Source organism: Felis catus, chromosome E1 (assembly GCF_018350175.1).
Source record: "Felis catus isolate Fca126 chromosome E1, F.catus_Fca126_mat1.0, whole genome shotgun sequence".
Classification (NCBI taxonomy): Eukaryota; Metazoa; Chordata; class Mammalia; order Carnivora; family Felidae; genus Felis; species Felis catus.
Genome location: NC_058381.1, coordinates 9,823,444 through 9,847,253, shown reverse-complemented (window position 1 = coordinate 9,847,253; position 23,810 = coordinate 9,823,444). Strand labels below are relative to the sequence as shown.

At 44.5% G+C, this 23,810-nt stretch overlaps 2 protein-coding genes across 3 annotated transcripts in view; one reads left to right on the top strand and one right to left on the bottom strand.

Moving 5' to 3' along the window:
* The window catches only part of ADORA2B (adenosine A2b receptor), a 26,313-nt gene extending 16,344 nt beyond the window's left edge, over nt 1-9,969 (top strand). The window contains exon 2 of the mRNA XM_023244088.2: nt 8,537-9,969. Coding sequence (XP_023099856.1) covers nt 8,537-9,203 — 667 coding nt within the window. The 3' untranslated portion in view covers nt 9,204-9,969. The remainder of the gene's footprint in view (nt 1-8,536) is intronic.
* ZSWIM7 (zinc finger SWIM-type containing 7) lies at nt 9,548-23,810 on the bottom strand. 2 transcript variants are annotated; one of them, XM_023244090.2, is made up of 6 exons: nt 23,566-23,810; nt 21,065-21,086; nt 16,831-16,933; nt 12,540-12,644; nt 12,005-12,088; nt 9,548-11,249 (listed from the first exon to the last, which is right to left on the bottom strand). In XM_023244090.2, the coding sequence occupies exons 1-5, from the start codon at nt 23,654-23,656 to the stop codon at nt 12,011-12,013; spliced, it is 399 nt and encodes a 132-aa protein (XP_023099858.1). In that variant the 5' UTR covers nt 23,657-23,810; the 3' UTR covers nt 9,548-11,249; nt 12,005-12,010. The 2 variants fall into 2 exon arrangements, with proteins under 2 accessions (XP_023099858.1, XP_023099857.1); XM_023244089.2 differs by lacking the exon at nt 12,005-12,088.

Below are 23,810 nucleotides of genomic sequence, written 5' to 3'. Positions count from 1 at the left end.
GTGTCACGGGTGAAGAGGGAAGCGTGCTGGCTCAGGGCACACTGCCTTGGTTCATCTATGGATTCTTCCAGGAAAAAGGAGTTGGGATGGGGGAGTAGTCTCGTGGTTCAGCAGAAGACGAAAAAGCCCTCCATTTGACTGCTGTGTCGCAGGAGCCCCTGTGGGCTCCCAGGAACAGGGAGGAATAAAAAAACAAACGGTGCCTGTATCTGGGCCTGCTTCCTCAGAAAGCCACATCCCAGCCTGTGGTCCTGGCGTGGCTGGCCGCCCTGCCCACCGTGCCCCACTTCATCACAGCCCCTCGGTTCACAACAGCTCTTTCATCTGCATTGTCTGGGCACTTACTGACCTCGCTCTCATTAAAGTTTCGCCAGAATTTCTATTAGATTTTTGGGTTGCGTTTTAATATTCATTGTGGCAGCCTCTAGCTCCGCTGAACTGCCTGCCCAGGTGATCCGCGTTAAGTCGTCTAGTTAGGAAATTGTGTAGGTTTTGAGGGGTCTGCCCTAAGCCCGTTTTTACAGGAAGTCCTGTCATTACTCGTGTGCACCTTTAGAGAATATGAGGTTTTCTAAAACTGGATTATTTACACGCTTTAAAGCAGAAATGTTTGTCTTACAGAGGAGTACAATTTGTGAGCCAAACAGAATATAAAGAAAAAAGTCCCTAAGCAAACAGGAAACGATTCAAGAAACAGCAGCAGAACTCCATATGCATTCACTTAAGAGATCTGTATTCGTAAAGTGTTCTGAACACATTATATCTGCTGAAGGTCCCAGCAGCATGGAAGGTAGTTTCCACAGACACTTTTATCCTCATTTTTTTCTTTTTTAAAGATCTTTATTAAAAAAAAATTTTTTTTTTTATATTTATTTTCATTTTGAGAGAGACAGGGCAAGCAGGGAAGGGGCACAGAGAGAGGGAGACACAGAATCCTAAGCAGACTCCAGGCTCCATGCTGTCAGCACAGAGCCTGATACGGGGCTTGAACTCACAAACCATGAGATCATGACCTGAGCCTAAGTCAGACACTTAACTGGCTGAGCCATCCAGGCACCCCCCTCCATTTTTTTTTAATGTTTATTTCTGAGGGGGGGGGGGTGGTGCAGAGAGCAAGGTAGACAATCCAAAGCAGGCTCCAGGCTCCAGGCTCCAGGCTCTGAGCTGTCAACAGAGAGCCCAACACGGGGCTCAAACCCACAAACCATGAGATTATGACCTGAGCTGAAGTTGGACACTTAACCGACTTAACCAACACTTAAGCCACCCAGGCACCCCTAAAGCTTTTATTTTTAAGTAAGCTCTACACCCGACATGGGGCTCGAACTCAGGACCCAGAGATCAAGAGCCACACGTTCCGGTGACTAAGCGAGCCAGTTGCCCCAGTGTCATTTTTTGATGCCAGAGCACAGATGCTGCACAGCCCCCGGGCCACTGCCCGGGTCAGCTGCCCTCGGGCATGTGCTGAACTAGGAGCTCCTGAGAGCTGGGCACTCTGATCTCTGAGACCAAGAAGGTGGCCTGATTTGAGCCAAGGCTGCAGAGCCAGAGAGGGAGGAGACCCTGCCCCAGAAATAGGCCAGCACTTGTTATGCGGCACTTGGCGATTCCTCTTTCGTTATGTAACCTCAGCGTCCACACTGTTCCCTTTGTTGATTCCCCCCATGTGACTGTTTTCCTATCAATCTCCTTAGCTAATGAGCCCCTTCTATGGAGAGCGGGTGGATCACAGCACCGCTTCGTGCACAGCAGTGCATTTCCCAGAATGTGGACTTGCCCAGAACACCCTTTTTGTGTGGGATACAGTTGTTCCTGCTTGTTTGGAATAATAAAGCTGCTTACGCTTCCTTTATTCATCTCTTCATCGCCTTTTATTTACACCTCCTGTGTTTGGGGCAGACGTCCGGCTCTGTGGCCCTTACTGCTGTGTTCGGGGCCCTCCGTGGCAGAGCAGAGACCAGCATAGGGGCAGATGCAGGAAAACACTTGGCCCCTGCCTTTCAGGAATGTTTTGGGGACATACACATACACACACACACACACACACAGGAGGATGTTCTGGGAGCCACTGGTGTATTAGGAGCAAAGCATGAAATCTGCAAGCAAGAGGTGGGGCCAAGGAAGGAGGCCAGCATTTAGGAAAAGGATGGGGGCCCAGATGGAAGGAGATGAGAAGACAGGGCAGGAGGCTGCTACAGCCTTCGTGAATGCCAGAGACCCCGGAGGTCATCCCTTCCAGCCTCCTGCCCAGTGCAGGGACACCTGTCTGCTTTCTCCAACATCTCTATCTCCCACCTGGGCCCAGGCACAGGCCTCATGGATACTGTTGTGCCATTATAGGTACTGGAGCCCCAGCCCTAAAATTGCTTTCATTTCTGGAGCCCACGCTGCTCCTGTGGGCCTGGCTGTGTCCTCCAACAGAATACAGGAAGTCTCTTTGCTGCCTTTTAAGGACTGCTTCCCAAGAAAGTAGCAGGGCCCCCATCCTTCAAGTCTTTAATTCCTGCGTGGCTGGCTCCACAGGGGAGGCTCCCTGGACCCAGCGAGCAGCTCTGGCAGGGGAGAAGGTGAGCAGCAGACCCACGGCTGGCTGCACCCATGGTGGGCCCGTGGCTGAGGGACCAGTGGAGGCGGGAGCTGGGATCTGTGGAGGAGTTGTATGTTCCCGAGCAGGAAAACGACTCCCTTTGGCAAAATTGGAGTCAGATTTGTTTGAGTTTGTGTCCCGACTGCAGTCAGGGGCAGAGGCCAATCACGTAACCTCTCAGAGCCTCAATGTCTGCATCTGTAAACAGGAGAGAGAGCAGCCCTGACCTCGGAGGCCTGGTCTGAGTGGGATGGGTCGGGCGGGCTGTGCGGAGGCGGCGCTTAGACAGCAGAGGCTCCGTGTTACTGCGGTTCTGTACGGCTGGGGGAGGGGGCCTGTAGGTACAAGTCTCCAAAACCTAGCGTTGGCTCGTGTGGTTCAAAGGCTGCCAGAATGTTCCCATTCTATCTACCAGTTGGGAGGAAGTGAGGAAGGAAGACCTGTCTTAGATTAAGTGGGAATGATGGGGCGCCTGGGTGGCCCAGTTGGTTAAGCATCTGATCTCACGGTTTGTGAGTTTGAGCCCGTCAGGCTCTCTGCTGTCAGCATGGAGCCGACTTTGGATCCTCTTCTCCCTCTCTCTCTGCCCCTCCCCAACTTGTGCGCACGCTCGCGCTCTCTCTCTCTCTCTCTCTCTCTCTCTCTCTCTCTCTCTCAAATAAATAAATGTTTTTAAAAAGACAGGAACAATAAACTTTTTTTTTCTACTTTAGAGTTTCAAGTGCCATTGGCATATTAAAGATGAAAAGGGAGACGTGGCTTCAGTGTCAGCTTTAGCCAAGTATTTAGCCCAGCCAATTAACAATAATTCAGTTAATTTTCTTTTTTTTTTTTTTAATATTTTGTTTATTTATTTTGAGAGAGGCAGAGAGAATTCCAAGCAGATTCTGCACTATCAGCACAGAGCCCGAGGTGGGGCTCGAAGTCACAAACTGTGAAATCATGACCTGAGCTGAAACCAAGAGTCAGACACTTAACCAACTGAGCCACCCAGGCACCCCTAATTGTTAATTTTCAACCCCACAATGCTCTCTACATTCCCTGGCTGACTAGACCCAAAGTCCCACCTCGCCTTCCCAAGCACTGTGCTCTCTGGGTCACCACCGCACCCCTATTTCTTTGACCTCTTCTCTGAACGTTCCCTTGGCCACCTGGCCTTGACCCAGATCTGCATCCCCAAGGACACGGTTTCCCCTATTTCTGCTTACGCCTAGACCTCAGGTGGGGACTTGGGCTTGAGCTCTTTCTCTTGGTTCTCTCCACTCTCCTTTCCAGGGTAGACATGGAACTTTGGTGTTGCCAATGGCCAGACACACTGCCCCTGTCCTCTCCCCGCCCTGCTGCCACCCCCCCTGCTCCCCTTATTCGTGCCAACCGTACCACCCACCTGCACCCTGGTCTCAAGTCTTTGGTCTCCTCAGTCTTTCTTGCTCTCCTTTGGTCTCCCGATTCCATGATGCAGCCTGTACCTCATCAACAACAGTTGTTGTACCACGGTTAACCACTGTTAAAGCCACAGTGGCCACCATCCCGCCACATTTTTTTTTGTTTAAAAAAAATTTGTTTCAGTGTTTATTTATTTTTGAGACAGAGACAGAGCATGAGCAGGGGAGGGGCAGCGAGAAAGGGAGACACAGGATCTGAAGCAGGCTCCAGGCTCTGAGCTGTCAGCACAGAGCCCGATGTGGGGCTCAAACTCGTCAACTGTGAGATCACGGCCTGAGCTGAAGTCAGATGCTCAACCGACTGAGCCACCCAGGTGCCCCCTGCCGCACTCTCTTTGCCACATTTTTCTAGTGAGCTCCCACTTCCACTCCCGAGACCACTCAAGGGCCCTAGCCATGCCCTCACCCTTAGGGAGTGAATTTTCTTCCCGAGCATCTGAGGGGACAGCAGCTCTCAAAAGGGCTGCTGCCCCTGCCTTTTGACCACCCAGCCCTCCCCTCCTGCGCTATCCCTGTTGTCCTTACTTGAGCCACAGCAGAGAAGTGTCCCTTCACATGTGCACTGGACCCACACCCTCCAACCTCCTCAGGTTCGTAGCTCCCTAATAATCTTGCCTTTTCCCTCCATCTTCTCTCTCTACTGACTGTCTTCATCAGGATACTGACATCCACTGTTCTCTTGATGTTCATCTCCTTGCAACCCATCTTCCCTTCTTTCCTTCTTGCTTCCCTAAAACTCAGTCTCCATACCATGAGCTTTATAAAACATAAGTTACTACCGTTCCCACTTAAAAGCCTTCAACAGCTTCCCAAGGCATTTGGAATATCAAAATCGAGTTTCCTTCCCATGGCCTGTGGCTGGCCCTGCCCGATCTTCGGTCACTCACATTTCCTTTTGCTTCTTTAGGAAAGTGAAATCCTTTCCTGTCCGAAAGCCTTATTCCATTCTCTCTGCCCGGAATGCTCTTCTCCCCACTCTTCCAATTTTATACTCCTTTGAAACCTTTAGCTCTGCTTAAGAAGCCGTCCCTGACATCCTATGTCCACAGTCTTCCTGTTTTTCTCTTATCTGCATCCTATTCATTTTGGTTTGGCCAAACTCATTCTGATTTGTAATTACACATCTGCGTGTTTACTTGTTTACTTTCTGTCTCTTTCGTTAGCTTTACAACCCACGAGGGCTATGATTATGTTTCCAGTGACAGCAGAGTGCTTGGTACAAAGAAAGAACTCTGCATGAAATAACAGGGAAGAGAGGCTGTGTTTGGGGGTTCACAAAGTGGTGACCAGCTGCTCCCCTGATGGAATCTTCTGCTTCTCCTTATCTAAGCCAATTTAGCATAAACGTAGTTTGTCACGGGCGTCTGGGTGGCTCAGTCAGTTGAGCGTCCGACTCTTGATTCTGGCTCAGGTCATGGTTTCACAGTTTTGTGCGTTCAAGCCCCACGCAAGGCTCTGTGCTGGAGGTGTAGAGCCTGCTTGGGATTCTCTCTCTAGTCCTCTCTCTGCCCCTCCCCTGCTTGCGCTCTCTCTGAAAAATAAACATTTATAAAAAAGGTAGTTTTTCACATTTGCAGCATCCAGCAGCTTTGTGAACTCCAGTTTTGTTTTGAACCCTAGTGGGAAGCCACCCCGTGATCCCTCCATGTACAGAATACTCGGTGTCTAATATTGCTTTAAAAAACGTCAAGTACAACAGCAGTGTAATATGGTGCAAGGAACACAGGCTTGAGAGTCCTGACCTAGCTTTGCTCTTTGGTTCTCATATTGCTTTTGTCACTCACAGACTTTGTATCGGTTTCCTCATTTGTAAAACGAGAGAACTTTGATTAGAAGAGAGAAGAGTCCCTTCCAGTTCGTATGCTTTTGGCTGCAGGTTACCAGTAGCTTCAGAAATCGATATTTAATGATCTCTTAACTAGAACGTGGAGCCATAGCCGTGATGGTTCTGGGGTTTCTTTCCTTCTGCTTTGCCATTTGCTTTGTCTCCAGGCCAGCCCGCGTGGTCATAAGATAGTTGCTGCAGCTGTAGGCACCACAGCCTCCCGTAAGAGCATCAAGAGCAGAAAGGGATGGGCATGGGGAAGGGCTCTCCTCATGGGTCTCCCTCCTTTCATCAAGAAGTAAACATCCTTCCCGGAAGTACCCTCGCAGACTTCCTTTTGTCTCATTGACCGAACCACCTCATTTATCCCCCCTAGACCATCACCTACAAGAGGATTTGCTCAGCCAATATACAGTTCATCCCGGCTCAGGACTAGCCTATATTCAACAGTACTTGATTAAATACAGTTGAGTCCTGTGAACAACAAAAGAGAACGGGCAGGACTGTTGATCTCTGAGGACCTGCCTCATAAATCTAAATTCCTGTGATTCTAAGTGCCTGGCTCTTAGGGAGGCTGCCTTGTTATCCTGCAGAGACTAATAGCTTCTCTGGTGAGGTAATGGACAGGAATAACATTTTTGTAAGGAATGGCTGTACGTTCCTGAATGAGGAAGGGAACAGAAAGGGTTTAGAAATAGATGGATTTCTTGGCTAAGGAAAATTCAGTGAGCAGCTGAGCCCAGCAGGTCGTTTGTAGTAAAGGCCCCACAACTGAGCTGCCAATTGCTGAGAGCTGCCCTTCTTGGAAGCAGAAAAGATTAGGGATCATGGTCACTTACCAGTCAAGGTCTCTGTTAACTTCCTCAACAAACGGTACTGGTTCTCCTGACTGTCCAGGCCATAGCATCAGGTATTCCTAAGTAGAATCTTCTTTTATTTTTTTTTTTTAAACATTTTTTTTTTCCAACGTTTATTTATTTTTGGGACAGAGAGAGACAGAGCATGAACGGGGGAGGGGCAGAGAGAGAGGGAGACACAGAATCGGAAACAGGCTCCAGGCTCTGAGCCATCAGCCCAGAGCCCGATGCGGGGCTCGAACTCCCGGACCGCGAGATCGTGACCTGGCTGAAGTCGGACGCTTAACCGACTGCGCCACCCAGGCGCCCCAGTAGAATCTTCTTTTAAACCGATTTGACAACAAATCAGATATGTATTCATAATGGCCATATAATTAAGAACCCACTATATATGTCAAACACCGTGCTAGGTCCTGGGATACCAATACAAAGGGACAAGGTCCTAGTCCTCAGGAGGTTGACATTCTAGTTGAGGGGAAAACATACATAACAGATAAACAAGCTGTATGCCAGGTGTGTGTCTGGGGCCAGAGAGTGGGAGTGGCCACGTCAGCCTGAGAGGTGATCAGGACAGGAGGTGAGCCTTGAAATAGGAACAGGTGTTTCATCGGTGTTGCGAGCAGCATGGGCCAGGAGGGAGCCGCTGGCTAGGAATGGCAGGCACTGGGTAGGTGGGGCTGAGGCCTGGAGGGTTCTGTGGGTCATGCTGAGAAGTATAGGCTTTATACTGCAGGCACAGGAAATTGGACACTTCCCGTAGACAGGTCTTAAGGTAATGTGTATCGAATTAGCTCCCCATTTTCTTCCTAAAGGTTAAGGATTTTCTTTCATTTCCTCAATACATTACATTGAATACATATTATTGATCAATTATTAATAGCCAACTTTATAGCTTTGCTGTTAACCATATGTGGACTAGTTTATGGCAGAATGTCTACATTGTGTATTGTGATTTCTCGCAATTTTAAGTAAGATTTTAAAGGTTTAAAATTACTAAGAGTGATTTCATATTTGCTAAGTTATTTCCCAGTTTTTATCCACTTTGCTGCTAACAGAGAGAGGGGCATCACAGAAGTGTTGTTCTCTAGCAGTTTCCAGAGGTATTCAGGGCGGATTCTTCCCATCGTCTGGGACAGATCTCTTGTGTATTTGTGGGGGACTAGAAGGATTCTTGCCCAGAGCCACCAAGGAGGGTGACTCCTGGGGGCTCCAATTCTCACTTCTTCAACTTTAGTTCAGATGGCACCTTACTGATGAAGCTGCCTTGAAACATCCTCTCGAAAACCGCAGTCCCTGCCAGTCTTGGTCTTCCTTACTCTGCTTTTTCTCTTTTCACACCACACCTCTCCTTCTAACATATCATACAACTTACTGATATGTTTGTTGTTCATTATAAGTCGTCTCCCCCCCCCCCCCCACTAGAATGTAAGCTTTTGAAAAGCGTGGATCTTATGTGTCCTGTTTACTGATGTAGCTCACCACTTCGAGCAGCGCCTTATAGAAGACCTGTGCTCATAAGTCAGTATGTGGGTAATTAGAAAGCACCCTCTGAGACTTCTCCCACTTCCCACTGACCATTGTGGTCAACAGAGATGAGCTAGTAAGTCAAGAATGAAAATCTTATTGAGCTTGTTAGAGCAAAACTGTTCATACTGATTTTGCAGGTATCATGTTGAGGGTAAAAGGCTGTGGTGCCCTTTGAGGGTGAACCTGAAAGGTTGTCATGGGGAAAGGCCATGGAACAAAAGCAGAGGTGGGGGTCTTGGACTCTGGTTACAGAGTACTGCAAACTGACGATAACAGATGATGTTCTTTTGGACAGGTATAAGAGTTTGGTCACTGGGCCCCGAGCGAGAGGAGTCATTGCTGGCCTCTGGGTCCTTGCCTTTGGCATCGGACTGACTCCATTCCTGGGGTGGAACAGTAAAGACAGTGCCATCAACAACTGCACGGAACCCTGGGATGGAGCCACAAATGAAAGCTGTTGCCTTGTGAAGTGTCTTTTTGAGAATGTGGTCCCCATGAGCTACATGGTCTATTTCAACTTCTTTGGGTGTGTCCTGCCCCCACTGCTCATTATGCTGGTGATCTACATCAATATCTTCATGGTGGCCTGCAAGCAGCTTCAGCGCACTGAGCTGATGGACCACTCAAGGACCATCATCCAGCGGGAGATCCATGCAGCCAAGTCCCTGGCCATGATCGTTGGGATTTTTGCTCTGTGCTGGTTGCCAGTACATGCCATCAACTGTGTCACTCTTTTCCAGCCAGCTCGGGCTAAGGATAAGCCCAAGTGGGCAATGAACATGGCCATTCTCCTGTCACATGCCAACTCAGTTGTCAATCCCATCGTCTATGCCTATCGGAACCGAGACTTCCGCTATACTTTTCACAAAATCATCTCCAGGTATGTTCTTTGCCAGACAGATGTCCTCAAGAGTGGGAATGGGCAGCCAGGGGTGCAACCTGCTCTCGATGTGGGCCTATGACCTAGGTCCTGGCCTCTTTAAGAAGGCATAAATTCACAATAAAGGGACAGACAGGACGTGACCAGCTGATTCCCATTGTTAAAGACAGCTACACCTTGTAAGCATATGGGCCGCCTCTTTTAAGTACTCCCCTGGAGTCACCACATACCTAGCTAATATGTACATGTTATTAGTAGGCTCCAAAGGCTCACAAATGTATTTATGGTTCTTTCTGGATGCTCCCACTGTGTGGATGATGCTGATGGCTTGAATGGATTATAAAAGACTTTTTTTTTTTTTTTTTTTAAGAGTCTGCCTCTTTTTTGGTAGAAAATGAAACTATTTTACTGTGAAACACTGTGAACTATTGTAATACAAATATTTTTTAATTTAGAAGCAATGGAGAAACAAAAGTTGGACATACTAAAAATACATACTTATTCTTAGGAAGGTGACCAGGAAAATTAAGTTTAATTCTTCAGTCAAGAAACTGCTGTATTTATTTGGGGAAATGACACTCTAATAAGTTCTGAAGTAGAATATCAGATAACAATTTTCCTAACATTCTTCTCCGCATACTGCAAAGCCATACCCTAGAGGAAGAAACTGGAGAAATGGGATCGATCCCTCCTTTTCCAGACTGCGTCTTCCCCTTCTAGAGTTAGGCAGTGATTTTTAGTTCTCTACCAAGCTGACGTTTGGCCAAGTTGCTGGAGCCCAAGTGTGAAAATTTTAATAGAACTGTGTATGTGTATGACATGAAATAAAAATAAAACTTAAAAAACAAGCTCAGGGTGCTGAATCTACCTTCTATTCTTTGTTCTGAAGACTGCTTAAAGGGAGAAGTTTATACCCAGCCCAAGCTTCCCAAGTAGGAAAGTCCTGACAGCTTTTGTGTGCTGCGCCTCCACGGAACCCAAGGCTCTGGCCACCAGAGAACGCTGCACCGCCCGTGAGCCGGTCACACGGCTCTCCAGCACCCGCACCTCGTGTTTCCTGGGCCGTAAAATCTCTCCCCTCTGTGTGTTCACTGCTGTAATATCTGCACAAGGAAGCTGCAGGTGTGCAAGCCCCGCAGACAGCATTCCTGGCCTTCCAGGCTCCCGTTCTGGCCATGAATGGCTTTCCTTAGGAAGTTCTTCTGGGCTGAGGTGGCCTCATCTTCACTGCCATCTGTCCTTACCCCTCACTCCCTCGGGGTCCAGACGAGTCCCATCTCCCTCCCTTCTAAAACTCTCCTCTTGGAGTCTCTTTTCCGTTTTCTTGTTCAGACCGGAAATCCTTGGTGGTTTCTCTGCTTCCTTCAGGGCATGACTTTGTCTCTTCCTTCATTTGGCTTCTTACAAAGCTCAGAAACGCACGCAGAGCAAAACCAGCCCTTTCCTTGCTTCAGATACACCTTTCTAACAATACAGCTTATGTAAGCTTTTTTGGCAACACCACCGAGAGCTAAAGCTCAGTGAAACTAAAACCCCGGAGTCTTTTTATAGTTGCTGCTGCTTAGCCATAGCTCTGCTCTGCTCTTTTGTTGCTGCAGAGTGATTCCCTGGACCCAAAGAAAAGAAGTAACACTTAACTCATCTAAACTTTTTCTTACCAGTTTCATCTACCATTCCAACCTCTTAAAAATTACTAAGTACTTCAGTAACTTAATCTAATTGCAGACAGGGTGTGATAGAGATTAGGGTTTGTTTGAGTCTAACATGCTTGATTCCACCTCAGAAATTTATCCAAGGGCCTCACAGGCAGGTTCTGATTTTCCACAAGAACTGTACAGAACTTCAAACCATACACACATCCTGGGTTGCAACTCACAGTCTCTTGTCCAGGAGGGAAGAGGGACAGTAACAAGAAGTCTCCAGAAGATTATTTCACCTCTCTTCCACATGAACCACGTGTTTCGGGGTGGGACTTCTATTTTGAAAGATAATGATGCTTAATCTGTATCTTTTATGCTTTTTGTTTCTTCTCTGCGAATAATACGTCTGTCAGTTGCTTGTCAGAGACCTTCAGCTGTCGGCAGGTCCCTGTCACCTGGCTAAGATAAACTGCCAAGAGATGCTTGCACTGGAATACAAAACACAACTCCGTTAATCGGCAGGGCCGAGATAACCAAGACCTGTCACTACATTTAGTAGGAAAGGAGTGGGCACACAGATTAAAGACTTGCTGCCTAAAAACTGCAGATAAAGGTGACACAAATGTATTCTTTTCTGGAAATCAGAGGGGATAAAGGAAGTTTTACTTTGCCTGTTGTTTGGGGAAAGTTTAGGCCCAGCTGGCACAGGGTATATCACCCACAGCGAGAAGTAAGGCAGGCCCCTCATCGCAGTCTTTGGCTCTGCCTCTTTCTTCCGGCCTTCAGAAAGCTATTCGCAGCGATGGCGAACGTTCCTTGACCTACTGTGTTGCTCAGTGCTTCCCACAGACTGTCTCACTTAAATCTGTCTGCTACCCCATGAGGACAGGTCTTATCCCCATTCTACCCATGTGCCCAGAGTCTACGCTCCCTTAACCACTGTGCTGTACTACGGGGGAGGGAGGTGAGCAGAACCCTCACAGACAGCAGCCTGTGGGGAAGTGCTGCGCCTGATGTCACAGAACACACAGCTTAGCTATTGCAGGGGCCCTAATTTAATCCTGTCATTTTACAGGTGAAACAAACGTAGGGCACATCAGCTGCAAATGCGGCCTTTCAACAATCAGATGCCCAACTTCCCACCGCCATTCCCAAGATGTTTACAAAGTTAACAGTGTAAAAGAAAGGGGAAGAATGGAGTGGATACTATAATTTTCCTTGGGAAGACTGACAAAATAGCTACCTGCTCTTAGGTGGGTAATGATGTTCTCCTTTGGAACAGGGAGTTGTGTGAGTATGTCTTGCTCCTGCTTGGTGCTCTGGGCTCCTGTGAAATCGGCAGAAATATCAATGTGCTCTCCTGCCCCGTGGTGAAAATCAAGTATGGCTAAGTGCCAGGCTGTCTTATGGGTGCAGTGGGAAGAAATACCTCGTAGCTGAGTTGGGGATATGCAAAGTCGCCAGCAGTCACTTTAGTTCATATTTTTGTTGGGCCGTCTAATTCCCCAGTGCCAACTTTCAAGATTACCTTGTTGCCCTCCCCAAAGTTTCACCTGTGACCTTTTAAATAAACAATTGGGAAATGAATGTAGATCTAAAAAATGACAGTGCATTTTGGGAGGGTAAACCCAAAAGACAGGACTGAAATCCAGGACAGTAAACCGTTTGCTTCAACAGGTAGTAAAAATTCTCACTTTGTACAACTCAAACCATGCTAAGGGGGCCAAGAATTTCCCTCCTAATTCGACTGCAGCGGGAAGAGGCTTCCCCATCCTCACCAGCAGGCTGTCACTCTTCCGCAGCACGGAGAAGGCAAACGCAGGACATGAACAGTAATGACAAGAAGCCAAACATGTGTACGTTTTACCAGAACTTCCAAGTACCTATAAAGGAAAGGACAGATGGGATCAGACTTCAAAAGGTGCGCTGGAAAAGCGCTTCCCTCCCCTGAATTTATCCGCCTGATGACTCAGAGCAGCTCTGCAAACCGTACTGGGAAGGGCTGCGGTAACATCTTACACAAAAGTGAAAACTCAACTTCCCCATGTACAGGTTCTGTCCTTGAGGACTTCAGACCACGAAACAGGAGTTTCAGGCTAGTTAAACCATCCACATGAGCCATTTTGTTCCTCCGTCTAGTGATTTACAGGGTCCACTCCATGGGCTGCCTAGAAAAGAGGTGGACGGGAAAGGTCCCCTCAGATACACATTATTGTGGTGTTTCTCAGCCTTTGGTATTGCACAACATGTGTGTACATTTCTGAAGCTTCCGCCGCACACCTAAACAAAGTGTGGAACAGGTAAAGAGCAAGCAGTGAGGCAGAAATACAGGTCTTCCAGAGAAAGTAGGAAAGGCCTCTTGAAAACCGTTTGAGAGCAAGGAGAATAAATAAAGAAAGAAGCCTGCAAAAGGGATGACTCAGCTGCTTAGGGTGGAGGTCTCAGAACGAGGCATGCCTGGATCTGCCGATTCACCTAGCAGGATGGCAAGAGGACGCAGATAGGAGGAGGGGTTGGTAAGAGGCCTAGTCCAAGAACAAATCGCCTTGTTGGCAGGCAAGGGACAAAAAGGAGACGTACAGTGAAATTATGATGTGTCTGTGGTGGACAAACTTGTCGGAGAAATCACTTGTTTAAGCCTCTCTACCACCAGGGAGCCCAAACCAAAAATGTTAAGGGCTTCACTCCTGGAGTTAATTTCCAAACTGGAAGTGTAAAATCAGTATCCGAGGAAGCAGAAACATCCTGAAGGTTATTTTACCGTGAGATGCCACTTAGGAATTTGCCACAGGGCTTTCAAATTAGTTTTAGGCTCCAAGATGGCAATCTGAATGAAAAGGCCAGGATGAAAAAAAAAAAAAAAAGTCAGCACTCCTAAGATTCTTCCTTCTTTCTCCCCAACAAAGAATAAAGCAACAGGTAAGGCTTCAACAGAATAGCAGTGTTCCAAGTGTCATGCTCGTTTGTCAAACTGACAGCAGCTAGAAAGCAGACTGTTTTCCACTTAATCCTGGGGAAAAACCCAATATCCACCAGTGACATGAACAATTCTTAGGTCTCCAACTATTACCGATGAATAAAACTTTAGATCTCTTCCTTTATCTATCCCCTATGTTTCTTCTCCCTGGATTTAAATTTAAGCAGGCACAAGCCTCTGGAATTCTACACTCACTTGAATGGTTCCTCAGCTCCCTTCTTTTTGTGGGTCCCCAATCCATGAGAATACCCTGGATGATGCTGAATAAATGCCAGGTGACTTAGGGATGGGAAGAAATTCTACAGAGGTTCCCTTGCCTGATGCTTTCAAAGGCTGGCTGAGACTAAAAGTAAAATGTTCAAGCGTCCAAGGCAGTAAACACTGTTGTGACAGCAAATTTTGAATTTGCTTCTTCCTTATCTAGCATCAGATGACTAATAAACCTAATAATAAGGTAAAAATCTGAGTCAGAAATGATTAGAACTGGAAATTGACCTCAGGGATCATCTAATTCAATTGCTTTATCCTCCAATGGGAAAATGACCTCCTCTTACAGGAAGTGCCCCACTTCTCCCACTCATAGTCTGGAATGTTCATCCCCAGAAGGAGACAGATTTTAGAAAAAAGTAACACGTGGGAAATAGGATACTGAGACCCAAGAGCAGACTCGTGTGAACTTCACTTGGAGGACGTCTGCTGTGGTTCCAGTTGGGTTCTAAGAAGTATGACCCACCTAGATGGGCATCCATTCACAAGTATAGTTTTATTTTATGATTGCTCCAAGGCTTTTAGGAGCCATCATAGTGCTAAATGTATTATTTATTGTTTCCTGTGTTCGGTGCCTCTCTCTGAAAGAAGATTATACATTCCTGCCCTATTAAATACCCCTGGCTATGTGACCTGCTTCAGCCAATAAAATGTGAGTAGCCAAGCAGAAACATTAAAGATTGGCACACACCACATCCTCTTTTCTCTCTGCTGTGAGATCCACAATATTCCAGAGAAGGACTGCCACACCAGCTGGGATCCTTGCGTGACGATGTTTTGGAGCAGAGCTGCAATGAACTCTCAGTGGATGTGAGGCATGAACGAGACACAAAACTTTGTTTTCGTGAGCCTCTGAAATTTGTTAACCACAGCATAACTTAGCCTCTCCTGACCAATGCCTCCCCCCCACCTGAACCAAAAAAGTTTACAGAAAAGCGACTCAGGTGACAACAACATAGTGGTGACTTTGCAATAATTACCACTGTACCTGGAGGAGAACAGTGCGAGTATCAGGTTGACCTATGGAAAGAGACTAGCAGGATATCAAGATAGTGTCTGACTCAACTTTTATCATGTCAGAGAACCTCTGACTAAAGCCAAATTCTGACTATGTTAGTATACAAGGAAACCATTAAGGTTAAATTGAGGGTGGACATAAGATTTCTACAGCTTCATTTAATTCAAAGTCCAAGCTGAAAGCCACAGTACTAGGAAGTTAGCATTTTTATGATGAATAAAGCAATGTGATATGGTACAGGCTGGGAATGAGGGAAGTTAAGTAAGCCGTGGCAACCTTGGAAGAAACAACAAGGCAACGATAATGAAAATATCTCAAACAAAATCTTTCAGACTTTAAGTAATGACCAGATCACAGAACTAGAAGACTAGAGGTGCAGGTCAGGTGTAATGCTAACACTGGAACGGAGACAAAAAGTCAAACTAAACGATGTGGGAAAAACTCACAGGCCCTTCTTGTTCCGGGTACTTTAGCTACATAGAAACCCCCAATAAACACACTAGGCAGAGAAATGGAAAAACCTCGTCAGGCACAATATCATTTAATAGCTGTGATCTGTTAAGCCTTCTGTCCTCTAGGTCTGTGACCTAGTCATTACTTAAAATCTGAAAGATTTTGTTTGAGGTATTTTATCTGCTAAGTTCGCCCCGACAAAATTCTAACAGGCAGCCTCTTTTAAGTAAATACGACCCGAAATTTCTAACTGCGGCACTCAACATTAGTCACATCATTTTTCTTAATGAAGAAATGAATGAAGATTTTGCCAGACTGGTTAAGTTATGCTACCATATGAAATGGCGGGTTAATTCACTAACCAAAGGCACCAAGCAGGCTTTGTTCATTCTCTCACTAAGAATTAACGGACATGGTCTCAGCTCTGAGAAGTTCATCATAAATAAACCAGAATCCAAACACTGAAAAACTCCCGTCTCTTCCTGGTCTTCAGCAAGACCTAGATTACATACTAGAGCTGATGGCTTTTTTACTCCTTCCAAGCCAGACACAAAATGCCAATGTTCTTCATTCACAACGTTCCCTTCCCTCAATCTCACTGCACTTACGTATCATATAGCTAAATTGGGGGGCAGAGGAGTGGGAATGGAATGTGGCCCCATTTATATATAAAAAGAGACACTGCAGGGCAGCAGTTACAAGTCCCAGCTGCCAGATGTGACTGTTAATTCACTCTTCTGCATCTCAGTTTCCTGAAAGATAAATACCTTGTTGGGTTTTTGGTGGGAAATAGCAACAAGACATGGAAATCTGAGTCTTTCAGAGTCTGTTCAGAGGCTACTACTTTACAAATCTACCTATCTTAAATTGTAGAGGGCAAAACTAAGGTCCAAGTAGACCGCCTACATCTGGTATACTTAATGAATACTACCTGACAATAGTTTTGAAAGATCACTTCTGACAGATCAATCTGAGCATATAGAAAGACCTCAAAATATTTTGGCATTTGCTTGTAGGCGACAGATAATGAACAAGATGGAAATACCAACCCAGTTTTTTGAGGAAAAGTGCCTGTTATCAAACCTGGGAAAGAAAAGTTGACTATGCTCCGTTAGACTTGAGAAAACAGCCTCTCCACATCATTGCTGGTTCTGTATGTTGCTCCTGGGCAGGGTTAATAAGTCATATTTATCTTATCTTAATTACTAATACTTAATTTTACTAAGTTGGGTCAAATGTTCTTCTATAATCCAGGAAATATTTAAGGCTGGTCATCATTTTCCATTGAGATTCATGAAAACATTTTGTCCTAAGGGATTTCTTGCTGAGATAATCCCCATCTCTGGATTTCTACCTGGTAAACACGCCTCCCACTGGGCGATGAGATTAAGGTGATGGACTGTCGATCAACAAGGTCCAAGGCCTGAATGGCTGATGGGCCAAAGATGAACTTCAGCCTGAGAAACAGAGAGGCTACAGGTTAGACTGCCTGTCACCTCAGCAACTTCACCCAAAGGATCATGACGGGCAGTTGCAAACAATTCATTTCATTTTAATTTGAAAAAAAAAAAGGCAATATAGGAGAAACCCATGTAATTAACCCCCAGAATGTTACCATGTTTGCAGATAAAACCCTGTTTATACTTCATAGTGCTTCCTGTTCTTATTCCCAACTTCCTTTCATCCCTGAGGCAACTGCATGCATTGGTTGGTTTCCTTCCTGTTAATGTTTTTATATTTTATTATACTTAGTACACTGAATACGTATACTTCGCACACACACATATACATACGTATACGTATATATACATGTGGTATTGTAAGTTTTTTCATTACTATTTTTTTTAATTTTATTTAAATCCAGGGGTGCCTGGGTGGCTCAGTTGGTTGAGCGTTCGATTTCGGCTCAGGTCATGATCTCGCAGTCTGTGGGTTCAAGCCCCACATTGGGCTTTGCGCTGACAGCTTGGAGCCTGGAGCCTGCTTCACATTCTGTGTCTCCCTCTCTTTCTGTTCCTCCCCTGCTTGCATTCTGTCTCTCTCTCTCTCAAAAATAAAGATTAAAACAAAAAAAAGGTTTTTTTTAATTTTTATTTAAATCCAGGTCAGTTAACATATAGTGTAATAATGTTTTCAGGATGTCTTATAAGTTTTAAAACATAAAAGATATATTGTAGGCATTTTTGGCAACCTGTTTTTTTTTTTTTTTTTTTTTTTTCACTCAATGTGCTTTTAAAAATGATGCATATCGGGGCGGCTGGGTGGCTCGGTCAGTTGAGCATCCGACTTCGGCTCAGGTCATGATCTCATGGTCTGTGAGTTCGAGCCCCGCGTCAGGCTCTGTGCTGACAGCTCAGAGGCTGGAGCCTGTTTCGGATTCTGTGTCTCCCTCTCTCTCTCTCTGCCCCTCCCCTGTTCATGCTCTGTCTCTCTCTGTCTCAAAAATAAATAAACGTTAAAAAAAAATGATGCATATTATATATATGTATATTCATATATCTATGTATCTATTCATATATCTATATCTGTTAAGATTTTACTTTATTTTAAAGTTTATTTATTTTGAAAGAAAGAGCATGAGCAGGGTAGGGGCAGAGAGAGAGGGAGAGAGAGAGAGAATCCCAAGCAGGCTCCATGCTGTCAGAGCAGAGCCCGATGTGGGGCTCAAGCTCATGAACTGTGAGATCATAACCTGAGCTGAAATCAAAAGTCAAGACGCTTAACCAGCTGAGCCATCTAGGCACCCCAAGGTTTTATTTTTAAGTGATCTCTATACCCAATGTGGGGCTTGAACTCACAACCCCGAGATCAAGAGTTGCACGCTCTACCACCTGAGCCAGCCAGGCACCTCAATATATATTTTTTAATTTAACTTTTGAATAATATACCATTGTATGTACATGCATCTTGTTTTTAAGTACCCTATTGACAGGCATTCTGACCATTTCTATTTCACATTATAAATAATACTCAATTATCCCCGTATATGTCCCTTAGTTCTTCCTGGTTATATAAGTAGAATTGCTGAGCCTTAGTATGTATGCATTTTTCAACTTTAATAGGTGTTGCCAATAGTTTTCCACAGTGGAAACAGCGCAGCCCCACTAGCATTGTTTAAGAGTTCTATTTTCCCACATCCTAACCAATTACAGTATTGTCAGTTTTTCTTTCTTTTTTTAAAAAAATTTTATTTATCTTTGAGACAGAGACAGAGTGTGAGTGGGGGAGGGGCAGAGAGAGAGGGAGACACAGAATCTGTGAACCCGCAAACCGTGAGATCATGACCTGAAGTCAGACGCTTAACCAACTGAGCCCCCCAGGTGCCCCCCTTGTCAGTTCTTCATAACCCCTTTGGTGGGTGTTAATTTGTTCTTTTTTGCATTAGTAGTAAAGGCTAACCATCTGTTAAATGATCTATCAGAAAAAAATTTGGTATGTGAAGAAATTCTTGTGTTAAGTGAGAAAGGCTGGGCACAAAATTGGTTATTTAGAAACTCTCAATCATGCTAAAAATTTTTTTCTTAATAAAATTCACAATTATCTCAAAATAAAACATTTAATTTAAATAAAAAGGCAATAAACCCAACTGTAACAGTGATTATCACTGGGTGGTATGATTGTTGACATTTTTCATGTTTTCTTTATTTTCCAATAACATTTTTTTACGGGTAGGAGTTACTTTTATAAACTGGAAAATAAAGTGGCCTGGTTGAACTAAAATGGGAAAGTCAATGTTTTAAAGAACTCATAAGATCTGACACAAAACATAAAGACAGAGCTACTAAGTATTCAAAATGAACATGTTCAACTTTTTCATTTTCCAACAAACCAGTCTCTTTACACAACAAACCATTTGAACGGGAAGAGTTTTAAATTTTTTACATTAAACATAAGAAGATTATCTATGGACAAAGAAAAATAAATAAAATTTGGTCATAACTTTATTAATCACAGTTAACTTTAAAAATAAACAAGAATTTTTAAACCTGCTTTTGTAACTTTATTGTGAATACCTCTTCAATGCAGTATTTTTTATATCACTCTTAATAGTTACAAAGAATTCCATTATAAAGATGAATTACTTTACTTTTCCCCAAACTCCATTTTTGGATAATTAGGGTTTATTAAATCTAATGTGAATAACTAGATTGTTTCCAGGTGGTTTTTTGTTTTTGCTTTTGCTACTATAAGCAATACTGGATGAATATGCTCACTGTAAAATCTTTATGAACATTCATGATTACCTCCTTGGGATACATTCTTTTCAGTGGAATTTGTAAGCCAAAGAATATGCATGTTTTAAAGCTCTTATAACCTGTTGCCAGATTACTTTCCAATTTACACTCCTACCAGCAGGGTATCAATTACCCTTTTCTCCATGCTTTTGCCAACATCTAGGACATTCTTACCAACATCTTTTCTGTGGTAGCCAGTTTTATAGATGGAAAGTTGTATCATTATTTTAATTTGCATATTTATGATCACTAGTAATATTAACCCTTTTCCCCCAAATTTTTGGCTAATTTACATTTTTATTATTTCCCTATTTTGTTTTAAAAGTAATTTTTTTCTAATACATAATCTCTGTAAAAAATTTAATAGAGAAAAGGTTAAAACCTTTCCTAAACTTAAATTCTATCTCTTTTCTTTCCTCTAAGAAAGCCACTGGTACAGGTTGGTATATATCTTTCTAGACCTTTAAAATATAAGCATACTGGGGTGCCTGGGTGGCTCGGTTGGTTAAGAGTCCGACTCTTGATTTCAGCTCAGATCATGATCTCATGGTTGTGAGACTGAACCCTGCATCAGGCTCTGCATTAGGCATGGAGCCTGCTTTAGATTCTCTCTCTCTCCCTCTCCCTGTGCACCCCCCCCAACTCTCTCTCATTCTCTCTAAATAAATAAATGTGTACATATGCGTATACAATTAAATTTCACTTATTCCTAGGTAGCTTTCACCTTTTTGTTGCTATTGAAAATAGTTATATTTTTGAACTTTGTATGTGAAGGAAAACAATTTTTAATTTCTGTAATACAAAAACTTTATTCTCTTGGTTTTTAAAAAGTTGTATCATCTACAAATAATGATAGCTGTCTTTTCTTACAAATAGGTATGCCTCTAATTTCTTTTTCAGGTGTTAGGCTAACAGCTACAACTTCTAGAACAATGTTAAACAAAAATGACAAATAAGACAACACAAGAATGCCCTGTACTGTCAAATGTGGTATTGGCTATTGGACAGATTTTTAACAATCCTGTCAAGAAAATATTGTTCTCAGTTTAGTAAGGGTATTTTTAAAAATCAATAGTTGATGTTGAAAGGATCTGAGTTTTAAAACACATTAATGGGGGTGCCTGGGTGGCTTAGTCGGTTGAGTATCCGACTCTTGATTTGGCTCGGTCATGATCTCAATTTGTGAGATCAAGCCCTGCGTCGGACTCTGGGCTGACAGTGCAGAGCCTGCTAGGGATTCTCTCTCTCCCTCTCTCTGCTCCTCCCCTGCTCATGCACACATTCTTTCTGTCAAATTAAATAAACTTAAAAAAAAATGGTTTAAAAAAAAATTACAACAGGATATATACTTACAATGATAAATGCTCATCAGGAACTGTAAAACAAGAATGGAAAGAGAGTTAATCATGTTAAACCAGTGACCCCACAGGCACAAAAACCTTTAAAAGACTGTAACCAAAAAGGTTTTTGTGTAAGATGGTGATTAAGTCTATGCATCTAATTTGACTTCTTCCAAACACCTCAATAAACAATAACACAAGGATTTTTTTTTTTTTTTAAACATAAACTCCCAGGGATGAAAGGACAGGGAGAGACAACTGCTAAGATACACTGGAAAATAATTCACAAGACCTGAGGAAACTGAATCCTAAGCTAGCAATGGAGAAAACCAAACAATAACGTACCCTCTATCCCCCTAAAATCCTCAGAAATTAGTAGCACTGGGTAGTTTTACAGGTAGGGATGAAGCAGGGGGGCTAAAGTAATAAAGACTCTTTTAAAGTAAATTTTAGGGGCTCCTAGGTGGCTCAGTCAAGTGTCCGACTCTTTGATTTCAGCTCAGGTTATGATTTCACAGTTCTGGAGTTCGAGCTCTGTGCTGACGGCTCAGCGCCTGGAGCCTGCTTCAGATTCTGTCTCCTCTCTCTGCCCCTCCCCCACGTGTGCTCTGTCTCTCTCTGTGTCTCTCAAAAATAAATAAACATTAAAAAGAAGAAAAAAAAAAACTTTTCAGACATGTAAAGGTTCAAAAAGTACACCTCATGTATTCTTCTTCAGGAAACTACTAGTGTGTGTGCTCTATAAAGTAAGATAGTAAACCCAGGAAAAGAAAATTGTAGATACACTACACATACAGCTCAACATAGGTAAGAGAATTCCTAGGATAAAAATGGTGAAGGAAGATCTCAGGAGATATCCAGGAGAGCAGTCAGCCCATGTTCGATCAACTCTAAGCTCTAGGAGAGATTTCTATAGGAAAATGAAATTGATAGAACATCTCACTTATCTGAACATCTTGAGCAGGCATTTAGAACACTGGTAAAGAGTTTGAGGTTGAACTGGGGATAAATACACAGAAAATTAAAGAAACAAACACAACCACAACAGCTGTAATTCCAAGGAAAACAAAAAGTTACACAGGAAAGGACAAATAATTGCTTACTACTGGCCCAAATGCGATACATATCACATCATCATACAAGTGTAAACTCAAATCTTGATCCAAAAAAATTATCATTGAAGGATACAGATCAGGAAGAGTGTATTACTATCTGGGACAAATACTTTGAAATAGCAGAAAAAGGTTCTGCTGGAAATAAACATGAATCAATGGCAGTGGGTCCTCAGTCTCAGCCATGAGCATTAGGGGCACCTATTGGGCCCTCTCCAAGAGTGTCACTGTGTATAGATTAACCCATTCAGACAGACCCGCTTTTTGCAACCACTGTTTGAGCTAACAGATTGGTTTTTCTCCCCATTCTTTTGGGGATTTGAACATGTTTGAATACCTGGCTGGCCTAACCTTTTAAGGGAATATACTATGCTTGTGTTAGCACAGCTTACTTTTCTCAACCCTTTAAAAGCAGGAACTCAAGACAAACCCTTTCGGAGTGCAATTCTTTTTTTTTTTTAAGTTTATTTATTTTGAGGCGGGAGGGGCGGAGAGGAGAGAGACAATCCCAAGCAGGCTCCACACTGTCAACGCGGAGCCTGACTCTGGGCTTGATCTCACAAAACCAAGAAATCAACCCTAGCCAAAATCAAGAATCCCATGCTTCACCAAATGAGCCACACAGGCGCCCCAAAAGTGCAGTCCTTTTAAAACAAAAGCCACCCAAGTGAATAAGCAGTGGCAGTTTTGAGTCCTGAACTACTATTAAGTGACTCTTTTTACACTGGTTAAGTAATTCTAATTTGTCAATGCATTTTCATTAGAATTATCGTCTTAATACTACTATGCTGAGAACACATCTTGAGATCACCTCGGTGATTTGGTAAGCATAGTCACAGAGCATCCTCTGCTGGTCAGAGAAATAAAAGGTGCTTTCACAAGATCCCGGTTAATTCCAGTTATTGCGTATGCATTTGGGTTTTGTGGCTCTAAAATATTTGGTGCACGCAGAGTACAAGAGGATTAACTTTAAAATTAAAGATTTTAGGGGCGGGGATACTACAGGCAAGTTGAGTAATTCAGAACCCCACCTTTCCGAACGTCCCTGCAGACTCCCCTGCCTTCCGCTGTCCCAGCCCGATGCCCCTTCTGAAGGGTTTCGGGACAGCGCTCAGCACTTCTGTTCCTACAGCCCCCCTGGCCTGCAGGGAACCACTGCGCTGCTCCCTGAACAAATTTAGATCTTCTTTTCCTTCCCTTCTTTTCTATTTATCTTTTACGACCTGGGGCTTGGTAATAGAACAAGACGGAATAAAGAACCCAGAGACCGTGGCACGGAGCGCGGGGGCGGGGCCCCAACCCGGCGCCCCGCAGGCCCAGGGAACTCCGCCTCTCGCCTCCCCGCCCCGTCTTGCCAGGTCCACCACCCGCAACGCAGCTACGCACGCCCTCCGGCCCGTACTTCGCGCGTTCTCCTGCACCGCCGCGGCCATCTCACTCAGGAGCTCCTCCACGACAGCGGGCAACGTGAGTCCAGCCCAGGCGGCGGCCATGGCGTCATAGACTATGGCTTCCTAGGAGAGCCCAGAAGGCGCGACGCTTCGACTGGGAAGCGTCCGGAAAAGATTCCCGCCGCCGGCCGGGGGCGGGGCGAGGCGCAGTGACGTCGGCGTGCGTCACGCGCACGCGGGCGGCCACGACGACGCC